This window comes from Podarcis bocagei (genome assembly GCF_964188305.1).
Source record: "Podarcis bocagei genome assembly, chromosome: W".
Classification (NCBI taxonomy): Eukaryota; Metazoa; Chordata; class Lepidosauria; order Squamata; family Lacertidae; genus Podarcis; species Podarcis bocagei.
Window position 1 is genome coordinate 69,194,576 of NC_138131.1, and position 27,112 is coordinate 69,221,687.

Genomic DNA, 27,112 nt, shown 5'->3' on the forward strand with positions numbered 1-27,112 from the left:
CACACCTGGATTAGATGGTAGGTAGGTAGATAGATTTGATAGATAGGGTAGGTAGATAGATAGATAGATAGATAGATAGATAGATAGATAGATAGATAGATAAGATAGGTAGGCAAGTAGATAGATAATAAGATAAAGTCGGTAGATCGATAAGGTAGGAAGGTAGGTAGGAGGCAGCCTAGGTCAAAGTTGACCCACTTATTTAAAAGTAACCATGCTGTTATACAGTGGTACCTCTGGATGCGAACGGGATCCGTTCCGGGGCCCCGTTCGCATCCTGAAGCGAACATGCTCGGGTCACAATTTGCTGCTTCCGTAGATGCGTGTGGCATCATTTTGAGTGTCTGCACGTGCGCAAGCTGCAGAACCCGGAAGTAACGCGCTCTGTTACTTCTAGGTCGCCACGGAGCACAACCCGAAAATGCTTAACCCGCAGCTACTTCAACCTGAGGTATGACTGTATTAGTAACAAAAATCTATTATCTTAAATATTTTCAGGCGGTGACCCTGGACCCCAACTTCCTGGATGCTTACATTAATCTGGGGAACGTCTTGAAGGAGGCGCGTATATTTGACAGGTAAGCAAATAGGCATAGAGCTTATATTCTCTTTTTTATATAAATGTTTTTTATTGGTTTTGCGTATAATCACATTACGTCTTATATTCTCAGTTTAGTGGTTGCATCCCATACCCAAACTAACTCCCATTGTTGCCTAGAGGGTTGATTTTATTTAAAGCAAATTGATTTAAATCCCAAATCCATAAGACTTGATTTAAATCCCCCTTTTACCGGAAGGTTCAGCCTTGCTGGCATCCTCTTAATATTGACAAACGGAGGCAGGTTTCCTTTTTGGAATCCTAACTTCAGAGTCTTTTCTACAGTTATATCAAAATGATTTGGTTCTGCTATATACAGCCCGATTGTGACGAAATGATGGTGAGTTTTAATAAGTGAACACTTTTTATTTGAACAACTTTTCTGCTGCACTTGATTGGAAGGAGAAAAGAAACATTTCCTTCATAACAATTTAAGCAATTTATTTCACTTAAACAGTAACATGGTAGCATATGTATCCATGTTGCTTAACTGATGTGCTGAAACATTTTTTCCCCAAGAAAAACTTGGACTGAGTTTTCGCACACATGAAAAACTTAAAACAAATAATTCTTCCCCGAATTATTTATTTATTTATTTATTTATTTATTTCTACCCCGCTCTCACTGGCCAGGGCCGGGCTCAGGGCGGCTAACACCAAATATAAATTACAATAAAATAGAATAGAAAAAAACCCCAGTTAATTAAAATACAGCTTAAAATGCAGCCTCATCAAGACTACAAAGGGAGGAAACATCAGCTATTCACCCAAGCCAGCTATCCATGCTGGTGCTACATGGGCCAGCAAAAAAAGCCACGGGAAAATTTATATACCAAATCCCATATAGGGTGTCAGAGTGAGTCTAAGCATAGAGCGAGTTAAAATAATCAAGCCTGGAGGTGACCATCGCATGGATCACTGGCCAGATCAGGGCGAGAAAGGTAAGGAACCAATTCCTTAATACGGCGGAGGTGGAAAAATGCCACCTTTGCTGTGGCTGCAACCTGTGCCTCCATGGAAAGAGAGGCATCGAAGGTTACACCCAAGCTCTTGACAGAAGGCTCTGGCACTAATTGCGCCCCCACAAGAGATGGGAGTTGGCCCCCCAACCCCATGTTGTCCTGACCCAGCCAGAGGACCTCTGTCTTCGAAGGATTTAACTTCAACTGGCTCCCACGCAGCCACCCAGCCACGGCTTCCAAGCATCTGGTCAGTGTGTCTGGGGCCGAGTCCATTGACAGATAAAGTTGGGTGTCATCAGCATATTGACGACAACTCAGCCCTAAACTCCGGACAATCTGGGCAAGGGGGCGCATAAAGATATTGAAAAGCATCTGGGAAAGGATTGTGCCCTGCGGCACTCCACACAACAAGGAGTGCCGCAGCGACAACTCCCTCCCTAGCGCCACCCTCTGTCCCCGACCTGAGATAAAGGAGCACAGCCATTGTCTGACTGTGCCCTGAATCCCCACGTTGGCAAGGCGGTGGTCCAAAAGTTTGTGATCGACCATGTCGAAGGCCGCTAACAAATCTAAAAGAATCAGCAGTCCCGGCCCGCCTCGATCCTCTTAATCGTCCTCCCAAAGCATTTTATTTTTTAAAAAACAGATTTTTATCCACCCTGGTGACAATGAAACTGAACCAGTCCTTGATCTCATTTCAGAGCCGTTGCAGCCTACCTACGGGCCCTGAGCCTGAGTCCCAACCACGCTGTTGTCCACGGCAACCTGGCATGTGTGTATTACGAACAGGGGCTGATCGATCTGGCAATCGATACCTACAAGAGGGCCATTGAGCTCCAGCCCCACTTCCCTGACGCCTACTGCAACCTGGCCAACGCGCTGAAAGAGAAAGGCAGCGTAAGAAACTGGTCCCTTTTGCCTTGGGGTGGGGGGAACATCTATATAAAAGATGTTTTATAGATGGTACTTAACACCTGCCAAAATAGCTAAAATGTATAAAACAAAAAAACTGTGCTGGAGGTGCAGTAAAGAAGAAGGGACACTTATACATTTCTGGTGGGCCTGTGAAAAAAAAATACAGAAACTTTCCTATTAGGCAGTGGTGTCCAAACTTTTTTCAAAGAGGGCCAGATTTGATGAAGTGAAGGGCCATAAGGGCCGACCAAAGTTGTTTACTTTTTTTAAGGATTGAAGTTGTTGAGCTCTTTTCTTAGGGTTTAAATTGTTGAACTTTTTTTAGGATTGAAGTTGTTTAGCTTTTTCTTAGGCTTTTACCCCATGCTGAATTGGCCAGATTAACAGAGACAATTAGGGCACAACCCAGACAAGAATTCCAAAAGGAATGGGGAAAATGCAGAGAATACTTTACCAAACAGTGCCCCAAAATATACACTTGGACTTGTTTCAATTAATTTCTACAGGAGACTTTGTGGTTTAAGTCATAATTAGGAAAAATTGTAATAATCCCATACAAAAGAAATAGTATACAAGAGGTAAATAAGGCGGCCATTTAACAGAATAAAGTCTTTTATTTTTATGTTATGTTTTCTTTGTGTAAGGGGATAGGAGTTTAATTTTGATAATTAGTCAATGGTGGTGGGTCTGTTTGTATGTATGAGTTGTTGTGGACTATGTTATAAATAAAATAAAAATTAAAAAAAGAAAATGAAACCGGTCCCTTTTGCTTTCTGTATGTCAGAGGGTTTGCTGAAAAAAGCCTTCCGGATGATGGTGACCTCGAAATTGGGCTCTTTGGGGGGGGGATTTGGGGTACAGAACCTAGAAGAAGTCCTCTTTTATTTTTTCCTTTGTCATATCGTCACATACAACTTTGCTCATACCAAGCGTCGACTCCCCTCCCCCTTCCCCCGCTCCCACTCCCTGGCTTTCTTAAGCAGTCACGATCCTCTTAGCATTTCTATATCACCCTTTAAAAATTGTCCAGTAGCACCTGATGATGATGATAATAATAATAATAATAATAATAATAATAATAATAATAATAATAATAATAATAATAATAATATATTATACCCCGCCTATCTGGCTGGGTTTCCCCAGCCACTCTTGGCGACAAAATATTAAAATACAATAGTCCGTCAAACATTAAAAGCTTCCCTAAACAGGGCTTGCTAAACTTGGCTTCTTCTTGGTATAATTTTTTGTATGCAGGTCCAATTCTTCAGATACAAAAGCTTCTACCAAGACCAAACTGAGTTGGTCTGCAATGTGCTACTGGACAATTTATATATTTTTTATATATTTCAACTGCGTTAGACCACCACAGCTGCCTACCTGAACATATATCGCCCTATTTACCTTCTTACTCTACTTAAAACAATTTACTTTAGCATTTGTAAATCACTTTCAAAAATTAGCCTCTGGTTTTTTTAATAACAGTATATTTAAAGATCTTTTTCAATTCTTTGTAAATCATATCCCAGTAGACTTTGACTTTAGTGCACATCCACCACCTATGGACGAAATTCCCTTCCTTCTCCTTGCATTTCTAGCGTGCCTTATCTTGAGTTATATATATTTTAGCAAGTTTAGTCGGCGTCAAATACCACCTATACGTCACCTTCATTAAATTTTTAATTAGTGCTGTACATTCAATAAATTGTTTTTGCCCATAATCTTTCCCACTTATCTAATTCAATGTTATGACCAAAATCTTGAGCCCATTTAATCATAACCGACTTAACTTCTTCATCCTTTGTATGCCATTCTTATACGTTTTTGGCAATGATTTTCTTTTACTATCTAGCAACTCTGTCTCTTAATTTTGATTTAGTATGACCAAAACCATTTCCCTTACTGTCTTCCTTAAATACATCTTGCAAAAGACGGTAAGTGTGCGGGAAAGAGAGTTTGAATCGGATTAGTCTGCTCTTGTATTTATGTTCCCCTAAACCAAGCATGTCCAAAGTCCACTTTGGGGGCCTTCCACCCATCTCTCCTAGATCTCAAAATGCATTGGTTTTGTCATATTTCCTGCTATCCTGCCAAAGAATTTAAATTTTCCCAATGTTCTTTTAGACCAGGCATGTCCAAAGTCCAGTTCAGGGGCCTAATCTGGCCCTCTGGTCGATTTAATCCGGCCCTCGTGGCGGTTTATTTACTAGGGCAAAACTTCCCCCCAAAAAGCTCAAGAACTTTAATCCTAAAAAAAGGTCAGCACCTCTGGGGTCAAATCCTTAAAAAAGGCTCAACAATTGTGGGGTTTTACTGTTAATATGCTTCTTCTTAATTGCATTTCACTATTAATAATTGTATTTCAGTTCAACAATGACTTTGATAAAATACATCTTTTGTGACGTGCAGAAGGCTTGAGTTACCTATGAGGTGCAACAGTTACCATATAGCATATATTCAATATAAAAAACAGCAACAATTGGTTGTTGACAAAGGACAGCTGGCATATATATATAAAAGATATTAACTGATATGCATGCCATTCCAGATATAGCTATATAATCTCTACTGTTGGTAAGAGAAGAACTTTGGAGCAGGCATTTTCAAAAAAAGAGTTTTTTATGAACCGCTCTAATACCAAGTTACCGTCAGGAGCTGAGGGGCCGTATCAAACCTCAATCCAGCCATCACATCACAGAGCAGCCTTTTGGGCTCCTGTGAAAGACATACTAATATTCGTGTAAAAACTCTGTTTTGTGTTTCGAAGGTTGCCGAAGCCGAGGAATGCTACAATACAGCTCTCCGTTTATGTCCGACTCACGCGGATTCTCTTAATAACCTGGCGAACATCAAGCGAGAACAAGGGAATATCGAGGAGGCTGTCCGCCTCTACCGGAAAGCTCTTGAGGTACGTGCGTGGAGAATTACAACAATTAAATTGACATATAAGGGTTAGGCATGCGTACCCTGGACTCCTAGTCTGGGTCTTTTTAAAAATCGCCGATCAAATTTTTCTTGATCAATAACGGAAATAATGGTGAAGAAGTGAAAGTGAAGTAGCATTTTGAGGCTCGACAAAGCATGGTCCGATAAGTCCCTTTTGGAAGGAAGAGGGTCTGTCCCCCTTTTTATATTCCTAGGCCTCCTGGAATGACCAAAAATCTGCTTTTTCATCAGAAGAACAATGCAAGGTGTTAAGGAACGGTACAGAAATTGAAATAAAAGCTGGGCACATGCTGTTCTCTGTGTCGGCTGAGCTTGATCCCCTGACAGTCTTATTTTCTAACAGTATTTCCTATGCGTACGAAAAAGGCAGTTCATAGGCCCATTATTATTATTATTATTATTATTATTATTATTATTATTATTATTATTATTATTATTATCATTACCACAAATCATTCCAAACGGTGATTTATTTTGCAGCCAGCCCCTGCCACATTTGAGCATCAAAGAGGGGCTCTTTAAAATATGGCATTGGTCATTTGACAGTCTGATCTCCCAACAGTATTTCCAATGCATGCTAAAAAGGCAGTCCATAGGTTCCTCCTCCTCCTTAATTTTTGCAAGTCAATCCAAATGAGGATTTATTTCACGCCCACAACCTTTGAGCCTCAAAGAGCAGCCTCCGTCTCTTTAGAATGCTTCTCAGGGAAACTAAGAGTGAGCTTCTTCCCCGCAGGTCTTCCCGGAGTTTGCAGCTGCGCATTCAAATTTAGCCAGTGTTTTGCAACAGCAGGGGAAGCTCCAGGAGGCCCTCATGCACTACAAGGAGGCCATCAGGTGAGCTTCCAAAGCCATGGGGAAAATAGATTGAAAGAGCTCCTCCTTACTGTATTTTAATCTTTTGCTGGAAGCCGCCCAGAGTGGCTGGGTATAAATAATAAATTATTGTTGCTGTTGTTAATAATTATTATTACTCCTCATGCGCTGGTCTGGTGCCTGTGGGAAAGCTCTCCTCTTGTGGATAAAGCACTTTCTCTTTTTCTTTTAGGTTTTTTTATTTTTTATTTTTATTTTTATTTTATTTTTTGTCCCTTGAAGGACAGCCAAATTTAAATAACAATTCGACACACAGCTGCGAGGCATTTGCGAGCTTTTTTGCGGAGAAGGTCCTGTTGCTCCGCCATGACCTCCCTGCCAATTTGGATACAATAAAGGAACTGGAGGCCCCTCGACTGTCCTCGGGTCCAGTATTGGACCACTTTGACCGGATATCCCCAGCCGATGTGGACAGACTCCTCCGAGCTGGAAAGCCCACCACCTGTCCTCTTGACCCGTGCCCGTCCTGGCTGATTAGAGCGTGCCCAGACGAGGTGCGGGCCCCCCTGGGGGATATCATCAATTTGTCCCTTGGCACTGGGATATTCCCAGGGGAACTGAAGGAGGCAGTGGTGTGTCTGCTCTTAAAGAAAACATCATTAGATCCTTTAGATCTATCCAATTACCGCCCGGTTTCGAATCTTCCATTCCTGGGTAAGGTGATTGAGAGAGCGGTTGCTGAACAGCTTGGTAGGTTTCTGGATGAAACATCTGCTCTCGATCCATTCCAGTCCGGCTTCCGCGCTGGTCATGGGACCGAGACGGCTCTGGTCGCCCTAACAGATGATCTCCGCAGGCAGCTGGATCGAGGCGGGTCGGGGCTGCTGATTCTTCTAGACCTGTCAGCAGCCTTCGACATGGTCGATCACGAACTTCTGGACCACCGCCTTGCCGACGTGGGGATCCAGGGCACAGTCCTTCAATGGCTGCGCTCGTTTCTCTCCGGTCGGGGACAGAGGGTGGCGCTTGGGGGGGGAATTGTCATCGCGCCACTCCTTGGTGTGTGGAGTGCCTCAGAGTGCGATACTCTCCCCGATGCTTTTTAACATCTTTATGCGCCCCCTCGCCCAGCTTGTCCGGAGTTTTTGGCTGGGTTGCCATCAGTATGCCGATGACACCCAACTCTATCTGTTGATGGATGGCCATCCTTACTCGGCCCCAGATACACTGACCAGATGTCTGGAAGCTGTGGCTGGATGGTTACGTGGGAGCCGGTTGAAGTTAAATCCTTCGAAGACAGAGGTCCTCTGGCTGGGACGGAGCGATATGGGATTGAGGGGGCAACTCCCATCTCTTGCATGGGTGCAATTAGTGCCAGCATCGTCCGTTAAGAGTTTGGGTGTAATCTTCGACACCTCCCTTTCCATGGAGGCGCAGATTACAGCTATAACAAAGGCGGCATTTTTTCATCTCCGCCAAGCTAAGCAGTTGGCTCCTTATCTCTCTCACCCTGACCTAGCCACTGTGATCCACGCGACGGTCACCTCCAGACTGGATTATTGTAACTCGCTCTACGTGGGGCTGCCCTTGAGACTGACCCAGAAACTCCAGCGGGTGCAGAATGCTGCGGCGAGACTCCTTACGGGGTCTTTGCTGCGAGATCATATCCATCCGGTGCTGTACCAGCTGCACTGGCTCCCGGTGGAGTACAGGATCAGGTTTAAGGTGCTGGTTTTAACCTTTAAAGCCCTATACGGCCTAGGACCCTCGTACCTATGGGACTGCCTCTCCTGGTATGTCCCACAGAGAAATTTACGGTCTGCAAATAAAAACACCCTAAAGATCCCAGGTCACAGAGAGGTTAGGTTGGCCTCAACTAGAGCCAGGGCCTTCTCGGCTGCGGCTCCAATCTGGTGGAACGCTCTGTCACAAGAGACTAGGGCCCTGTGGGACCTGACATCCTTCCGTAGGGCCTGCAAGACAGAGCTGTTCCACCAGGCCTTTGGTCAGGGCGCAGACTGACTCCCTCCTCTGGCAACCTGCACAGAATTTTGCTTGATGGTTGCCATTAATTTGATTTTAATTTGATTTAATTAATTTTATAATGAATGTTTTAAAATGTTGGACTATTTTGATTGTTGTTAGCCGCCCTGAGCCCGGCTTCGGCTGGGGAGGGCAGGATATAAATAATATTATTATTATTATTATTATTATTATTATTATTATTATTATTATTATTATTATTATTATTATTATTCAGTTTTTTTATTTTATCATTTTATTTCCATACACTCCAAACATTTTCAATATATACAATACTGGGATTATACAAACCCCTTGGACTCTCCCCCACCCCCCACCCCCCGTTTCCATATTTTGCCATCTTTTCTTGCATGTAATTACAATGATTCGTTCTATTCCTGCTACTTTGGCTTCATCAATGTTATATCAATCCTGTCAATCCTGCCTGTGGAAAACCATCTAATTCGATTTTAATTTGATCCCGATTTGTTTTTAGGAGGTAATTTAATTATTGTTTGATTTTATACTAATGTTATATATTTGATGTTAGCTGCCCTAAGACCGGTTTCGGCCAGGGAGGGCGGGATACAATTATTATTATTATTATTATTATTATTATTATTATTATTATTATTATTATTATTATTTCTAAATATGTATCTTTAAGGTATTCAATAAATTTTTCCCATTCTTGTTTAATTTTTTTATATATATAAATAGTTTTTATTAAGTTTTAGCATTTTATATTCAACACAAACATCATTCTTGCAGACAGCATAGATGAATCCCAATCTCCCCCAGCTTCCCTCTTCTGGTTTTTTAAATATTTACTTCTCCTGCCTATCTCATTCTCCCTTAATTTTGCCATCTTTGAACTAACGATGGTTATATCCTTAAGGTTTTTGCACCATGCTTTTTCACATTTCATCTTCATTATTTTCCCCATTTTGTCCTTTTAACTTTTTTCTTTGCTTAAATTTCCTATCATCTTGATGTCTGATCTTCACAGTCATTTTGATAATCCACTCTTCTTTTGTTGGGACCTTCTCTTCCTTCCACATCCGGGCTAAGAACATTCTGGCATAAATAGAATACACTGTCTTTTTAGGTCTCTTGGTATTTCTTCACCCGTTAAACCTATTAGAAAGGCTTCTGGTTTTTACACAAATGTTCTCTCCCCCCCCCCCAGTTAATTATACAGTGGTACCTTGGTTCTCAAACTGAATGTGTTCCAAAACCAAGGTGCACTTTCCCATAGAAAGTCATGCAAAACTCTATCTAGTGAACAATAGTGAACAATGTGGTGACAGAAGAGCTTCAGATTGAAAAAGGTACACGTCAGGGGTGCCCCCTGTCCCCTTTATTGTTTATCTCAGTCCTGGAGGTTTTGCTGAACATGATAAGGAAGGATCGGCAGGTACAAGGAATACGGGTCGGAGTGAAACAATATAAACTGAAAGCATTTGCAGATGACTTGGTTTTAACATTACAGGAGCCAGAATCTAGTACAAAAAGAGTTCTGGAACTGATACAGAAATTTGGTCGGGTGGCGGGTTTCAAGTTGAACAAACAAAAAACTAAGGTGTTAGGGAAAAATTTGACAGCTACTGAAACAGAAGGGTTTCAGAAGGAAACAGAACTAAATATTGTTAAAAAAGTGAAATACCTGGGGGTCAATCTCTCCTCCAAGAACCTGAATTTATTTAAAGATAATTATGAGAAATGTTGGTCAGAAGTTAAAAAGGATCTAGAAATTTGGTCAAGACTGAAGTTGTCCTTGTTAGGCCGAATTGCAGCTATAAAAATGAACGTTTTGCCAAAGATGTTGTTTTTGTTTCAGGCCTTGCAGATTGTGGACAGAGTGGAATGTTTTGGAAAGTGGCAGAAGGATATCTCTAAATTTGTCTGGCAGGGCAAAAAGCCCCGAATAAAGTTTAAAATACTAACTGATGCAAAGGAAAGAGGGGGATTTGCCCTGCCGGACTTAAGGATATATTACGAAGCTGCAGCCTTCTGCTGGATGAAAGATTGGATCTTGTTGGAAAACACTGATGTCCTAGATCTGGAAGGCTTTAATAACTCGTTAGGTTGGCATGCGTATTTGTGGTATGACAAGGCAAAATGGAATGTTTAAAAACCATATTGTCAGGAAAGCAATATTTATGGTCTGGAAAAAATACAAAGACTTACTAGAAAGCAAAACTCCGAGGTGGGTATCACCAATAGAGGCCAAGGCTCGGAAAAAACCCAATATGGAGGCCGGTTGGCCGAAATATTGGGAAATAATAGAAAACATTGGAGATAATTGGAGGTTGCAGAGCTTTGAAAGGTTAAAGGGTAAAGTGCAAGATTGGTTTCATTATGCCCAAATTAATGAGGTTTTTAAGCTAGATAAAAAAACAGGATTCCAGGTGGAAAAAATCGAAACTTGAGACAGAATTGTTAGAACCAAAGACCAAGCTATTATCGAGAATGTATAACTTGCTGCTTAAATGGAACACTCAGGATGAGACAGTTAAATCAGCCATGATAAAATGGGCCCAGGACATTGGTTATAACATCATGTCTGAGGACTGGGAAAGGTTATGGACCACCGGTATGAAGTTTACGGCATGTAATGCCTTGAAAGAAAACATTATGAAAATGGTATACAGGTGGTACATGACCCCAGTCAAGCTTGCTAAGATCTACCACTTGTCCGATAATAAATGCTGGAAATGTAAGGAGGCTGAAGGGACATTCTTTCACCTCTGGTGGACCTGTCCAAGAGTGAAGGCCTTCTGGGAAATGATATATAACGAGTTAAAAAAGGTGTTTAAATACACTTTCCCTAAGAAACCAGAGGCATTCCTCCTGGGCATTGTCGGCCAGAAGGTGTTAAAGAAGGATAGAACTCTTTTTATGTATGCTACTACTGCAGCAAGGATTCTTATCGCTAAGCATTGGAAGACTCAAGATTTGCCCACACTGGAGGACTGGCAGACGCAACTGATGAACTACATGGAACTAGCCGAGATGACTGCAAGGATTCGAGACTTGGGAGAAGAAGCAATGGAGGAGGACTGGTGTAAATTTAAGGACTATTTGCAAAAGTATTATAAGTTATATGAATCTTAAGACGCCGTATGATTTGGAATATCAGCCCCAGCAACAAAATGGTTTATATAAGAAATTGGATAATTTTTACGAAAGAATCAAGGTTTAAATGGGTAAAAATGACAATATGTTATATTTTAAAAGTAAATTGAAAACAAGAGATTTAAACTTAAACTGCAATTGAAAGTAAAAAGAAACACATGAAACAAGGTTATAATTTGCTGATAATTTTATTGTTAAGAATGCACTATGTGGGAGATGTGGGGAAGCCCGATAGAAATCTGAAATAAGTTGTTGAAATGGTTGAGATTTTCTGTTTTTTCTTTCTTTCTACTGTCTATGTTCTTTCTTTTCTATTTGTAATCTGGAAAAAAACGTAATAAAAATTATTATATAAAAAAAAAAGAAAGTCATGCAAAACGGATTAATCCGTACCAGACTTTGAAAAACAATCCCTAAAACAGCCATTTAACATGAATTTTACTATCTAACGAGACCACTGATCCCTAAAATGAAAGCAGTCATCCATGTACTGTACTCTAAAATAAATACAACAGTCTTGTAAATGATAAAAATGAAAATTATTTTTTTTTCTCACCTGCACTGATGATAGTCATTGTTCGGATGGGGACCGGGGCTTCTATCCGTTTCTGCAATCACACAATCAATCAATCAATCAATCAATCAGTAACTAAACTGGGATCCGCACAGTCGCAAAAACAAATGAACCAAAAAAGCCTCCGAAACAAAAACACCACATAAATTGCAAAAACCAAAGCACCAAACTTAATCTGTTCCCGAAGTCTGTTTGATTGGTGCAGGCGCCCCAGAAAGAATAGCTGACAGCCAAATTTGATGTTTGGCTTCCGAAAAACGCCTGGAAACTGGAACACTTTTTCTGGGTTTTCGGCATTTGGGAACCAAAGCGTTTGAGTAGTAGTAATAATAATAATAATAATTTGTTTTTGTTTGTATCCCACCCTCGCCGGCCAAGGCTGGGCTCAGAGCAGCTAACATCATAAAAACAACACAACGAGCCTAAAAGCAGACATCAAGTAATTCAAATAAAAATTAATTCAGACAAGTTAAAATCCGGGCAGGTGGCAATTATTAGGGTGGAATTGAGAGTGATTAATAATTGCCAGAATTGAGGAGCATGGAATTTCCCAAAAGGAAAGTGCTGCTTGTCCGTATGAAGAGGATGCCACAATGCTGAACCTTTCTGTATAAAAAACCTTCTGTATAAAGAAACCTGTATAAAAAACATTTGAGAACCAAGGTCTCACTGTCTCACATGACCACTAGGGTGGTTCATAAAAAACACTTTTTTGAAGATGCCTGCTCCCAAGGTCTTATCTTACTACACTAGGGATTATATAGCTATATCTGAAATTTTGTGCATATCAGTTAATATCTCAACCCTCCATGAAAATAGCTGTTTTCTTGGACGTTTTCCTATTTTGTGAAGGCTTTGGAGAAGGCATTTGTCAGGGGTTTAGGTGCAGAGGCACGGGCAAGGGAGGAAACAGAGAGCGAAGGGGAGGAGACAGAGGAAAGGATGAGTGATGACGACGACCCGAGATCTCCCAGTCTTTCCAGTGAATCAGAGGATTCACAGAAAGGAGCACCAGTGGCCAGGGCAAGGGGGGAATCTAGAGAGGCACCCCAGGAAGATAGAGCCAGAGGAGACTCAGGGGGGAGCAGCTGGAAATCGGGACCAGCGTCACCGCCAGGAAGCAGGGAAGAGGAAAGGAGCCAGGGGGGAAGCGCTGGCAGCTCACCACAGGAGGGAGGGCAGGAGTCAGGAGTGGCCACACCTCCATCGGGGAGCGAAGAAACGGTTAAGAGGAAAGTGGAAGGTTGGGCGCGCGCGCCAAGTTCAAATGCAGAGGAAGGCGGCGCAGTGAGCAGCCCCGAAAGGGAACCAGGTCCTAAAGCCCGGCGCAAGGAGGCAGAAGGGTCCGGGTCAGCGTCAGAAGAATCCCGGAAGGAAGAAGCCCCGGGGGGTAGAGGGACCCAGAGGAGGACAGTCAGGAGGAAAAGGTGGAGCAAGGCTAGGATATTAAGTTGGTGCGCACGGGGCGGAGACTCAGACGGAGCCTCGCCGATCTAGCTAGTAGACGTAGAGTTGCAGACAGCAGCGTGAGAATGGAAACTGTAATTCAATAAAGACTTTTACTTAATGACCGCTGGCTAGCGCGATCCTCTGTGAGCTAGGATCTTGAAGCAGCTCTGACAGTAGGCTCCGTCTCCACATTGTGGGCATCTGCAGCCTCGAGGAGGGGAGAGAAACAGGCGCCCACTAGCGAGCTCACGAACGGCAGGAGACATGACGGCTGAGCAGCAGATAGAGGACCTCAGAAAAGCAGTGGCACAACTGAACGCCGAGGTTCTCGCATCCAGGAAGAGAGAGGACGAGGCAGCTGCCGCCTGCAGGGATCTCCAGGTCAGGTTAGACGTACTGGCAAAGCAAACACCCCGGCAGGAGGGAATTGGGTTGGCGAGACGGACAGGCGGACTGCTCTCTCACTTCGATGGGAACCTGCAACAGTATCCCAACTTTAGAGCCGACGTACTGTGCGCACTGCAACTGTTGCATAAAGACTTTAGAGATGAACAGGAGAGAGTGGGGTTCATCATGTCCCATCTGCATGGGGAGGCGAAAGCATGGTTGCGCAATTTATGGAGAGATAACGATCCGGCGCTCCAGAATGCGGATGCCTTTATTAAAGCGATGGATGGGTGTTTCTTATCAAGTATTGACATTGATCTTGCACGGAAGGAGGTGCATGGGCTGAGACAAGGGAGGGCCAGCGTCAGACAGTATCATGCCCGCTTTTTCGCCTTGGTCAGCGCCCTGGAATGGGACAGAGATTCGGCTCCTGTAAGAGACCTCTTTTGGGAGGGACTGCACAACTCGATTAAAGATGAGATAGCGAGGGGGGAGAGACCCCGAACCACCCAGGAGGTCGTTCAGAGGGCACTGGCTGTGGGGGTGAGGCTGGAAGGACGTCCGTGGAGCAAGGACGAAGGACGTGGAGGGCGCGAACCAGCCGGGGGCCCCTCCTTCTTTCCCAGAGAAGCAGCACGGGCGCAATCCACGCCTCCGCCAGGAGGAGGAGCCGAACCTATGGAGGTTGGAGGTGCAAGGGCTCAGTCAGCAACCAGAGCCCTAGCACCGGCAGCAGTGAAGGCGAAGCCTCCTAGAGGGACCAGGAAGTGTTACGTCTGTGAGCAGCCAGGGCATATGGCGAAAGAGTGTCCCCAGAGGCCCCACAAGCTTACTGCAGCCTCAGCAATGGTGACTGCAGCAACGCAGCAGGGAGGACCACAGCAGGGAAACGACGATGTCTGGCTGGAGGAAGAGGCACTGGGGCCCAGCCAGACGTGTTAGTGACGCAGTCCCCAGAGATTTTACAGCCAGTGAACCCCCTCCCGCCCAAACCAGTAGTGAGGCTCACAGCATCTCTCCAGCTGCCCAATGGAATCACCATGGACGTGCCAATCACCATCGACTCCGGCAGCAACGCGGACTTTATAGGGCAGGAATTTGTCGACAGGCACGCTGTGCAGTTGCTGCCGGCCACACTGCCCCTGCAGGTTGTCACTGTGGATGGCAGGGAGCTGCTAGGGGGGCAAGTGGTGAAGCAGACGCCACCAATGGTGATGCGACTTGGAAATCACAGGGAAGTCATCAGCTTCAACGTCACTCAACTGTCTGACACGCCCGTTGTATTGGGCATGAGTTGGCTGGACAAGCACAGCCCAACGATGGCTTGGTTCCAGAGGCAGCTGGTTTTCGGCTCTTCCTTTTGTGCTGAACACTGCATCGTACCCAGGCAGGAAGGAGAGGAAGAGGAGTCACAGCTGCTGCTAGGCACGCTGCAAGCGATTCCCCACAAGTACGCAGAATTTCTGGAAGTTTTCTGCGAGAAGGAGGCGGACAGGCTACCCCCTCACAGACCATATGACTGCAAAATTGACCTGCTGCCGGGGGCGGCGCTGCCTAAAGGGAAGCTGTATTCCATGTCTGAGGACGAACTGCAGGAACTCAAAGACTTCATCGATCATAATTTGGAGCGCGGTTTCATCCGAGAGTCTAAGGCAGCGGGGGGCAGTCCTGTATTCTTTGTTAAGAAGCGAGACACACCCCAAAAAAGACTCGTAGTGGATTACAGGATTTTGAACAGTGTGACCAAGCCGTCGGACTTCCCCATGCCCCGCATTGACGACCTCCTGGCGAAGGTACGGAAGGGAAAGGTGTTCACCAAGTTGGACCTGCGGGGGGCGTACAACCTCATTCGCATGCGGGAGGGTGATGAGTGGAAGACAGCCATGTTCACGCCACTGGGTACCTACGAATACAGAGTTATGCCTTTTGGACTGCAAAATGGCGCTCACGTTTTTCAAGCATTTATGCATCACGTGTTGGCGGGACTTCTCTACAAGACGTGCGTCTGTTTCTTGGATGACATCCTGATCTTTTCGGAGTCGCAGCAAGAACATGACAAGCACGTCAAGGAAGTGCTGGGCAGGCTAAAGCAACACAGGCTCTACGCCAAGCTGGAGAAGTGCCAATTTGACGTGCCGGAGGTGGATTTTCTGGGCTACAAGCTGTCTGACAAGGGGCTCGCCATGGACAGCGCCAAGGTTAGAGCAGTGTTGGATTGGAAGAGCCCACGCAACCGGAAGGAGGTCCAACGGTTTGTCGGCTTTGCGAACTTCTATCGCAAGTTTATCAAGGGCTTCGCGATGCAGACGGCGGCCATCACTGACACCCTTAGCTCCAAGAAGAAGAAGTTCATCTGGACAGAGCAGGCGGAGCAGTCCTTTCAGGCCCTCAAGCGTCTCTTCGCGTCGGAAGAGCAGCTGCTTCATGTCAACCCCAGCATGCCGATGAGGGTGGAGACAGACGCTTCGGACAGAGCAGTGGGGGCGGTCCTGCTGCAGAAGGACCAGCAGGGCGTGTGGCGGCCGGGAGCGTTTTACTCCAGGAAGCTCAGCAAGTCCGAGCAGAACTACACCATATGGGACAGGGAGTTGCTGGCCATTCATGCAGCGTTCAAGGCGTGGAGGCACTTTCTGATCGGCGCCAAGCACACGGTGCAGGTTTGCACGGACCACAAGAATCTGGAACACTGGCGCACGGCACAGTTCCTGAACCAGAGGCAGATACGTTGGGCTGAGTTCTTTGCGGACTTCGACTTCCGAATAGAGTATGTCCCGGGGGACACCAACATCATGGCAGACGCTCTCTCCCGCAAGCCACAGTATCTGGAGGACGCAACACCAGCGGCCGCCATGCACATCTTTGCACCGACAGTGTGGGCGTGCGCCGCGGCGACCGTGGACCTAGAGGCGGTGCGGCGAGCGTTGCAGGGGGACTCCTTCGCACAAACGAAGATGGCAGAGGTGCGAGGGGGCAAGGCAGCGGCCGACGGTTTCCAGCTACGAGATGGCTTGCTCATCCGTAAAGGGGCCATCTACGTGCCGGGTGACGAACTTCGAGCCAAGGTGCTTCAGCAGCTGCACGACGCACCCACGGCCGGGCACTTTGGCAAGGAGAAGACGGTGGAATTAGTAGCCAGGGATTTCTGGTGGCCTGGAATGAGAGGGGAGGTCGCAGACTACGTGGCGAGGTGTGACACTTGCCAGAGGGCAAAGACGGTGCACAAACCGCCGGCTGGACTGTTGGAGCCGCTGCAAACTCCGGTCGAACCTTGGGAAAGGGTGGCTCTGGACTTTGTCACGGATCTGCCCAGCTCAAGGGGCAAGACGGCAGTGTTGGTGGTGGTGGACCTGTTCTCCAAGATGGCGCATTTCATTCCGTGTGCTAAGGTGGCCACGGCAGAGCAAACCGCCAAACTGTTCATAGACCACGTGTTCAAGGTTCACGGTCTGCCACGGTCTATTCTGTCCGACCGCGGGCGGCAGTTCATCTCGAACTTCTGGCAGAAGCTGATGGGCTTCCTAAACGTCAAGATCAATCTGGCGTCGGCGAGACACCCGCAGACCAACGGGCAAGCGGAGCGAGCCAATGCCATCATGCAGCAGTACCTGAGATGTTATGCGAACCAACAGCCTGCGACGTGGGTGGATTACCTGCCGCTTGCAGAGTTTGCCTACAACAACACGAAGCACGTATCCACGGGCGTCACGCCGTTCTTCGCCAACAACGGGCGGCACCCTAGAACCTTCCCGGGACTGGAATGCAGGGGAGAAGGGGAGCCGCAGTCAGCAGATGCGTTCGCGTCGGAGCTGCAGGAAGTCCACGATCAGCTGCGGCGCCACCTGGAGCTGGCTAAACACGCATACAAGGTACAAGCGGACAAACACAGAAGGGTTGGCGAAGAGCTCCACGTGGGAGACTGGGTCTGGTTAGCAGCCCACGCAGTGCCGGCCAGGTCGTTGGCCAAGAAGAAACTAGGGCATAAACAACTGGGGCCCTACCAAGTCGAAGAGCAGGTCAACCCGGTGGCTTTCAGGCTGGCGCTTCCGGAGGGTTCCAGAATGCATCCGGTGTTCCACAGATCGGTGCTCACTCCCTACAAGGCACCGCACAGGTTCCAGGAACCCGGAACGGCGCCGAGTCCGCTCAGAGAAGGAACGGGGCACGCGGGAGTGGCACAGGAGGAGCGCATCAACGAAGTCACGGAGATTTTGGACTCCAGATGGGGGGAAGAGGGAGTAGAATACTTTCTCGCCAGGGAGGGCACCCCGGCCAGTGCGAACAGCTGGGTGCCGGGCTACGCTTTAGACGAACCTCTGCTCAAAGACGAGTTTCATGCCCTCTTCCCACATAGACCTATGCCAGCGGACTTTTTCGACGACTGGCTTTTCACGCCCACGCTTTCGGACAGCACGTTCAGGGGGTTCGACTCGGACGAGGAACCGACACGAGACGTCCGTTCCCCGGAGGGGTCACCCTCGGGATCTGTCTCAGAACCCTCGTATTGGTGGGACGATAGGCCGGAGGAGCAGTTCCGCAGGAAGTGGCTGGACTGTTCCGGCCGAGCAACGCCGCCTGGAGGAAGTGCGGGAGAGACGGACATGGACATTTTCGGGGACGACCCTGGTTTCGAGCACGGCGGCACAGAGATGGAAGAGGAGGTGACTGTCGTCAACGAGAGCAGGGAGGAAGACCCGGAAGAGTTCCGATGGAGGCCTGCCACGGGAAGCGACCGATATCCGACGTTCGTCCCTTTGCAACAGCAGCCCCCAGCTCCAGCACCGGAAGGAGGGGAGGGGGGACTGGGGGGCTTCGAGGGGGGGATGGATGTCAGGGGTTTAGGTGCAGAGGCACGGGCAAGGGAGGAAACAGAGAGCGAAGGGGAGGAGACAGAGGAAAGGATAAGTGATGACGACGACCCGAGATCTCCCAGTCTTTCCAGTGAATCAGAGGATTCACAGAAAGGAGCACCAGTGGCCAGGGCAAGGGGGGAATCTAGAGAGGCACCCCAGGAAGATAGAGCCAGAGGAGACTCAGGGGGGAGCAGCTGGAAATCGGGACCAGCGTCACCGCCAGGAAGCAGGGAAGAGGAAAGGAGCCAGGGGGGAAGCGCTGGCAGCTCACCACAGGAGGGAGGGCAGGAGTCAGGAGTGGCCACACCTCCATCGGGGAGCGAAGAAACGGTTAAGAGGAAAGTGGAAGGTTGGGCGCGCGCGCCAAGTTCAAATGCAGAGGAAGGCGGCGCAGTGAGCAGCCCCGAAAGGGAACCAGGTCCTAAAGCCCGGCGCAAGGAGGCAGAAGGGTCCGGGTCAGCGTCAGAAGAATCCCGGAAGGAAGAAGCCCCGGGGGGTAGAGGGACCCAGAGGAGGACAGTCAGGAGGAAAAGGTGGAGCAAGGCTAGGATATTAAGTTGGTGCGCACGGGGCGGAGACTCAGACGGAGCCTCGCCGATCTAGCTAGTAGACGTAGAGTTGCAGACAGCAGCGTGAGAATGGAAACTGTAATTCAATAAAGACTTTTACTTAATGACCGCTGGCTAGCGCGATCCTCTGTGAGCTAGGATCTTGAAGCAGCTCTGACAGCATTTTTTAAAAAAGTTTTTTTAATGAACTGCCCTAAAGACCACCGTATAGGATAGAAAGAGCCTTCTTGACCCTTACATTTCCAGCGTAACTTCAGAGTATTTTTGTACCAAAATGGCACTTTTTCTCTCCCCCTCCATGTCAGAATCAGTCCCACTTTTGCAGACGCCTATTCCAACATGGGGAACACCTTGAAGGAAATGCAAGACGTCCAGGGAGCTCTGCAATGCTACACAAGAGCAATCCAGATAAATCCTGCGTTTGCCGATGCCCACAGCAACCTCACTTCCATCCATAAGGTAAGCTTTGTGTCTCTGCTAAATCTATTTAAAAAAAAAAAAACTGGGGGGGGGGGCAGCAGGGGAATCTTAGTTTTTACAAAAGGAAAACAACTGGCAAAAGCCGTCCCAAACCGAGATGGGGCACAAAAAGAAAAAGGGGAGAATTGGAATTTATGCTGGAAGTGTGAGGAGGCAGAGGGCACGCCGATACGTTTATGGTGGGGCTACAGAAACGTTAAAAAATTCATGAGGAAATAAAAAAGATGATCAGAATTAATTTAGAGGGGAAAACCAGAGGCATATTTACTGAGTATAAGAGGTAAAGAAATACCACAAGATGGGAAGATATTATTCTTATACGCGACAGCTGCAGCAAGGCTACTCCTTGCACAAAACTGGAACAGGAAATATATACCCACAAAGGATGACTGGATAAAGAAACTAATTGAATTTATAGAACTGGCAAGGTCAAGTGCAGTAATAAGGTACCAATCAAACTGGAAAATAAAAATATAATGGAAATGGTTTGAAGATTATGTGTTCAAGTACTGCTCAAAAACTAACATGTTGATATGTTTGGTTTAATGTTTGTAAATCTGGTTTATAATAATAATAAATAGTAAGTTAAAAGAGTTAAGAAATATAAATTTAGATAAAAATTGCAATGTGAATGTGAGTGAAGGAAGTCACGTGGGTATTTGGGTAAATGCTGAGTTGTGTATAGGGTTAGATGTGGGGAATCCATATATGTAATGTATAGTGTTGAAAATGTACGGCAACTAGCATGTAAAATGAAATCAAAAATAAATAAATAAATAGGGGGGAAATAAAAATGGCAATGTGAAATATTATATAGGAGGGTGAGGGGCGGTGGAGGGAAGCCACGAGGGTGGTTTTAATGTCTGAAATTTTGGGTGGTAGGGTAATACGAATTTTGTTTTGTGTCTATGTGTTTGTTTGTAAATAATTTTTTTAAAAGGAAAATGAAAAAATTGCTATTTTTACTTTGAAATAAAAATGGGGGGGGGAGGTCTTATACGGGTGATTGGGTGGGTGAATGGCTCATTTTCTTAAATTTGAGCCCCCCCAAATAGAGGGTGGCTTATATAGACGGAAAGTATGGTGGAGTTCCACACCCAAAAATCTCATTGTGACTTCCAATCACCCCTACGTCACATTTCCGATGGCGCCCTTTTGCTCGTCTCTCCTAGATCTCAAAATGCATTGGTTTTGTCATATTTCCTGCTGTCCTTTGTCAATCCACACCTGCCAAAGAATTTAAATTTTCCCAACATTTTTTTTTAGACCACACATGTCCAGCGTGTGGCCGGGGAGCGTAACCTGGTTTACTTACTGGGGCAACCCCCCCCCCCCAAATGCTCAACAACTTCAATCCTAAAAAGAGCTCAACAACCTTGGGGTTAAATCCTAAAACAGCTCAACAAATTTGCCCCGCCCTCATGTCAAATCTGGCCCTCTTTGGGAAAATTTGGGCACCCCTGTAAATTTAGACAATACAGTCCTATCTCGGGTTAAATATGCTTCAGGATGAATATTTTTGGGTTGCGCTCCGCAGTGACCCAGAAGTAACGGAGCACGTTACTTGCGGGTTTCGCCGCATGCACAGACCCTCAAAATGATGTCATGCGCAGAAGCGGCGAATTGCGACGTGCAGATGCGGGTTGCATTCGCTTCAGGATGCGAACGGGGCTCCGGAACGGATCCCATTCACATCCAGAGGTACCACTGTACTCTGCAAGTGTCCTGTTCTCTATGAAATGTTTCTTCCAAAACCTCTCGTAATTCTGCCTGTATTATAATCTTGCTAATTCTGCGTATTTTAGCCTTTTTGCTAGCTACGCCAACTTAGTAGGGATGGGATTCTCCTTTCCATCCTTTGTCTGTTAAGATTCTCGCTGCGGCTATTGTAGACACTGTGACTTGCCATTGTTTTATAACCATTTATTGTAACATTTATTCTATGATCAATTACAATAATCATTCATTGTAATATTCATTTATTGTACGATTAATTACAATTTATTGTAATTGTTAAGAGTAGGTTTCTATTGAATTTTTACATGCTGATACTCAATATTATTCTATAGCATGGGGAGGCAAACTACGGCCCCATGGCCTTCTCAATCTAGCCGGGAGTCGGCATGTTTTGACACGAGTATAATGTGTCCTTTTATTTAAAATGCACCTCTGGGTTATTTGTGGGACATAGGAATGCGTTCCTTTTTCCCCCTCCCCAAAATCTAGTCTGGCCCCCACAAGGTCTAAGGGACAGTGGACGGCCCCCTGCTGAAAAAGTTTGCCGACCCCTGTTCTATTCCAATGATTGTTGAATGTTACTTTATAAGTCTACCAGGTGTGGATCATCGTGCCTTCTGTCTGTTCTTCATCTTTGGTTTTGATGGTTGAGAAAAAAAGCTAGTGGCAATTGCTGAAATATCCCTCCCTTTCTAGGATTCCGGAAACATCCCAGAGGCAATTGCTTCGTATTGCACCGCCTTGAAACTGAAGCCGGATTTTCCTGACGCTTACTGCAACCTGGCGCACTGTTTGCAGGTGAGGCAGAGTTTTAAGGGCCAACACTCCCAGGGTTTCCGGCATTTGGGAACCGAGGCGTTTGAGTCCCAAGGTACCACGGTAATGGTAAAAGCGTCACCTAATTCAGGAATTGTCCAATGTCACTTTAGAGACCAACTCAGTTTGTTCTGTGTCTAAGCTTTCATGTGCAGGCAGACTTATTCAGATACACTGAAGCGGAAGTCCCCACACCCTGATATTTAGAGGGAGGGTGGGGCGGGGTATTTCTCTGAACGGTAGTAGGACTCAATCGGTATGGTCAACCTGTGGACGACTGTGTCTCATTACATATCCTAAAACTATTTCAGGTCATCTGCGTACCATCCCTTGTTTTTTCAGTCATTCACAGTTGCCAGCAGGTGGACCATACCCATTGACTCCTACTTGTTGTAAATAAAAATATGCCCTTTTCCCTTATGGGGTATCCAAGAGCCCATATAGAGTCCTTACATAGGTTCCCTATTGGTAGGAGAAAATAACAGAGGCCAACCAGAGAATATTGAGAAGCAAAGCAGCTAGTAAGCTTGATCTTTATTGATCTGTTGCAACAGGGTACCCCCCTCACACGCAGGAGAGGAAGAGGACCCAGAACAATGGCCTGCGAGGCCTTATAAAGACTTTTGAAATTCCCCTTCTCTAGATCAGGACCACCCCCAGAAACATTATGCATACATCACAGAAGGGGTGTAACCTAAGACCACCCCTCAGATACATCCCACCTACATCACAGAAATTTAAATGTTGTTTTTCTCTTCTCCTTGTTTATCTCCTGTCTAGCAGGTTACTTGATTGGATTTTCTGGGGAGCCTGGCCATTCCTTTGTAATGCTAAAATACTTATTTCCTGGGCCAGGTCACAGGCTCACACCTTATTCAAACACAGATTAAAGGAAGAGACAATGGGGAGGCTTTTCCATTTTTAACCTTGCAGAGAAAGGATTTGGTCAGTTTAGGAATCAAAATGGTTCCAGGTCGGCCTTCTTGTACTGATCTATGTATGTGCAGTTATGAACATTACTATATATCTAAAACCATAAAATTCCTATCACAATATTCCCCCCTTTGGGGCTAGAATTTTTCTTAAAAATTTTTGCCCCACAAATAATAACATCGGATGTTGTAAATGGATGTGTTTGTATAAATATATCATAAAAATAACACATGTTGCGTTTTGCTACTAAATTACTTGTGGCATTTTAACACCTTGGGAGAGACCATTTACTCAATAGTGTTCTATGCTTTACACCAAGCAGGAAGGTAAGGTCCACTAATGACTGAAAAGTGCAGTTTGCTTCCCCCCCCCGCCATTTTTGTGTTCTCAGGTGTCAAGGTAGCTCTTCTGTGGTCTCACACTGACATAGTGCTACAGCAACACATCCCTTCTGTTGAATCCCCTCAGGGCTTTCATTTAACCATGTCGCCTGGCATTCACCATAGCTGGCACAGGTTTTGGGCATCTCGTGAGGGAGAGGTCTTCGCCTTGGCCTTTAGCTATGGTTTTTTATTATAGGCTGTGGTCTCGCACTCGCACAATGGGAAGTTGCTCACTTGCACTTAAAGGACCAAAAGCTAATTGCAGCCTGGATACACTTGCCCAATTCAAACTGAGTCCAATTTGAATTTATCTTGCCCCATGGTTCTCAACTCTTCAAACCAATCTGTTAAAGAAAACCATTCTTAACAAGGTGTCCAAATAAGTCAATTTAAGTCTATAAGAAATCATTCCTGCTAAACCAAAGCATATCCACCCTCATGTTTCTTAGAAGCTTCTCCTTGGTTTAGCACATTTTTTAAAATGGGTAGGGAAGGTTGGCATAGTGCCAGGTGGGACAACGAATTGTGGATATCTAAACATTGGACTACACAATAGTGTGAGCTATTAGAAAGTATAAAATGCATGAGAATTCTCCATTGGTGTGTAAGCAATAAGACATTAAACATAAAAACAGTTACACACAATATTCCCCCCTTTGTGGAAATTACACTGTCAGACACATTTCAACATTCTTACATAATAAGACATAATACAAAACAAAATAATTCAATATCTGTTGCATATCTTGACACAATTGTGATCTTTTACGTATGTATCTTTTGAATCCTGGAGCAGAGGCTTGAGGTTCAAGTGAAAAAATGTCCTTGCAATTCAACTCCTCCCCCCTTTGTCAGTTCAACCCCTCCCCCCTTTGTCAGCCCCACTCCCCCCTCAGTCTATAGCCTTTGAAAGAGATAACTGTGGGCACTTTGAAAACTCTGGTGTTGCAGGTCTTGTGAGTTGAGGGGTTGTTGCTGCTTTTCATCATTGCACATCTGTAGAAGTGATATCCTGTAAGGGGGCAGGGTTTTGGGGAGACTTAAACACAGTTAGACAAGGAAGGGGGAAAAGGCAAAAGGGATGTCCTTGAGTTTTCCGTGGGAAGCTGCAGATAAATAAAAATCTTAGCACATTAAGCATTTTATTTATTTCAATATTATTATCACATTTCCACATAATTACTGTTATTATCTGCTAAGTTTGTTTGCTTTCCTTCACTTAATTTTTGTTGTTGTTGTTCTTTTCATATTATAAAATAAAAATTACTCCACATGTATAGAAAGAGAACTGTAAAAAATACAAAGGTTAAAAAATAAAAAGAAAGCAAAAAATTAGATTACCAGTTAGATGAAAATGGACTTGACACAAAGACATCAGATTCAGAAAATAACTATTATTAAATAGTACAAAGATATTATCAAAACCACACAGATTACTACTGGACTGGGGGAAAAAGGGAAAACAATGGGGAAAACTTAAAATTCACCATGTGCTATCCAATAAAAGGACTTCATGAAACTGACTTTCAACATGTGATGAACATGTCCCCAAAGTAAAACACACACACACAAATGACCTATGAGGAACCAAAAATAAATAAATGCTAAGACACACAATTAATAAGCAACCTGAAGTAACCTGAAGTAATCTGTTTTGGCATTCTAACATCACAAATGAAAATAAAAGTGTTTCTTGATGTGACATCAGCTGTAATGTTAATAGCGGAATATTGGGAAATGAGTTAATACCAATAAAAATGAATGGCAATTTAAAGTTGTGCAGGTACCTTGCACTAGCCAAAATGACAGAATTAGTAAGAAATGCTCAAACAATGTTTGGTTGTGCTTCGATTAACTTCATAGACATCATGGAGAAACTGATTAAATAAATGAAAACAGATTATTTGTAACTTAAAGTGTCAAAGGCACAAAGAGATGGAAGTTACTAATACAGCAGGGATTCAGACTTGTTTCACAGAACAGAAAGAAAGTTGCTGTTTGGCTTTAAGGGAAGAAAGACAAAAAGAAAAACAAATGCAATTACTTTTTATAGAGTATTTAAATCACTGTTTGCATCCCCTCATTATCATTTGTGCTGTGGGAGAAAAGAAAGGACACTCTGTTGAAAGGGAAAATTATTTCATGTGAGAGGTCTGTCAGGAAATGCTGTTCCTAAAATGCATAGGCATATACACACCTGTTGAAAGGGAAAATTATTTCATGTGAGAGGTCTGTCAGGAAATGCTGTTCCTAAAATGCATAGGCATACACACACACACACACACACACACACACACACTGTTATAAAATCTACTCAAGAGAGGAACTCACAGTGGGAGTGCTTTGATATTACCTGTGAAAAGAATTTGACATGTCCAGTACTTAACTCTTTTGTATTAAGTAGCCCCTGGAGCAAAACACATTAAGGGTGATTTCCCTCAATGGCTATTTGGAAAGGTTTCTCCCTGCAGCACACTGCTCTCCAAACCTTCTCTCTCCCCCCTCCAATCTCTCTCTCTCTCTCTCTCTCTCTCTCTCTCTCTCTCTCTTTTTTTTTTTAAGCTGATCTAGCCTCTGTGCATGTGCAGAGTTCATGCCTCAGCAAACCTTTTATACCATTGAAAATGTTGCATCTTTTGGCTCAATTAGAATAAGGAAGGGAAAGGTAAGGAGTAGATTTTAAAAATATGGTTAGATTTTAAAACAAAAAAGAGAAACTCAGCAATTCAAGTATTCACCATTCAGCCCAAGCAAAGGAGTGCTTCCTTTATGTACAGGAAAGGGCTAATATCCCTCTGGCCATTCGCGGAACAATCAACCGCTCTCTTATTTATGAGTAAAAATGGCCAGAGAGTTAGAATTCATAGGATTATTTTATTTTATTTTTTTAACATTCTCAGTCATGGTCAAGGCTAATTCTACTTAACTATATGAATTTTTATGTGCTTAAACTTTGAGTAGACTTTTAAGTCTGATTTTTGTAAATAATAGACAAAATGATAAACACTAATCACTTAAATGCCTGATATCACCAGTTCTGCTTCAAACATCACGAGCAAATCTGGGCTGAATTTCAACACATCAGTTACAAATTGGGAAAGTTGAAAGGGACCTGGGGTCATCTAGTCCAACCCTAAAATACAGGGTTCATAGCAAGATTTGTACTACCAGAAACACACACATTCACCTCTCACCTTTAAAAACAAAGAGCAAATCTGGGCTGGATTTCAACTCATCAGCCACAAATTGGGAAAGTTGAAAGGGACCTGGGGTCATCTAGTCCAACCCTAAAATACAGGGTTCATAGCAAGATTTGTACTACCAGAGAGACACACACATACTTATGTACACAGACACAACTGGGGAAGAGACCACAAGCCATGCGCCTATCATGTACTATGGAAGAGGAAAATAAAAGTACCCAACCCTTTTAGCAGATCTTGAAGCTAGTTTGAGTGAGTGTTTACTTCCTTAGACTAAAGAGTGAAAGTTCCTAGATAAATTATCTTTAAAGACTGAAGTGAACATTTTTCCTAAG

General features: G+C 44.8%; 1 protein-coding gene across 1 annotated transcript in view; it reads left to right on the forward strand.

Moving 5' to 3' along the window:
- The window catches only part of LOC308578134 (uncharacterized protein), a gene marked incomplete at its 5' end in the record, with an annotated part of 124,504 nt that overhangs the window by 83,614 nt on the left and 13,778 nt on the right, over positions 1-27,112 (forward strand). The window contains 6 exons of the mRNA XM_081178400.1: positions 499-578; positions 2,261-2,456; positions 5,242-5,382; positions 6,157-6,257; positions 19,531-19,684; positions 22,139-22,240. Of these exons, the coding sequence (XP_081034526.1) occupies positions 499-578; positions 2,261-2,456; positions 5,242-5,382; positions 6,157-6,257; positions 19,531-19,684; positions 22,139-22,240 (774 nt within the window). The remainder of the gene's footprint in view (positions 1-498; positions 579-2,260; positions 2,457-5,241; positions 5,383-6,156; positions 6,258-19,530; positions 19,685-22,138; positions 22,241-27,112) is intronic.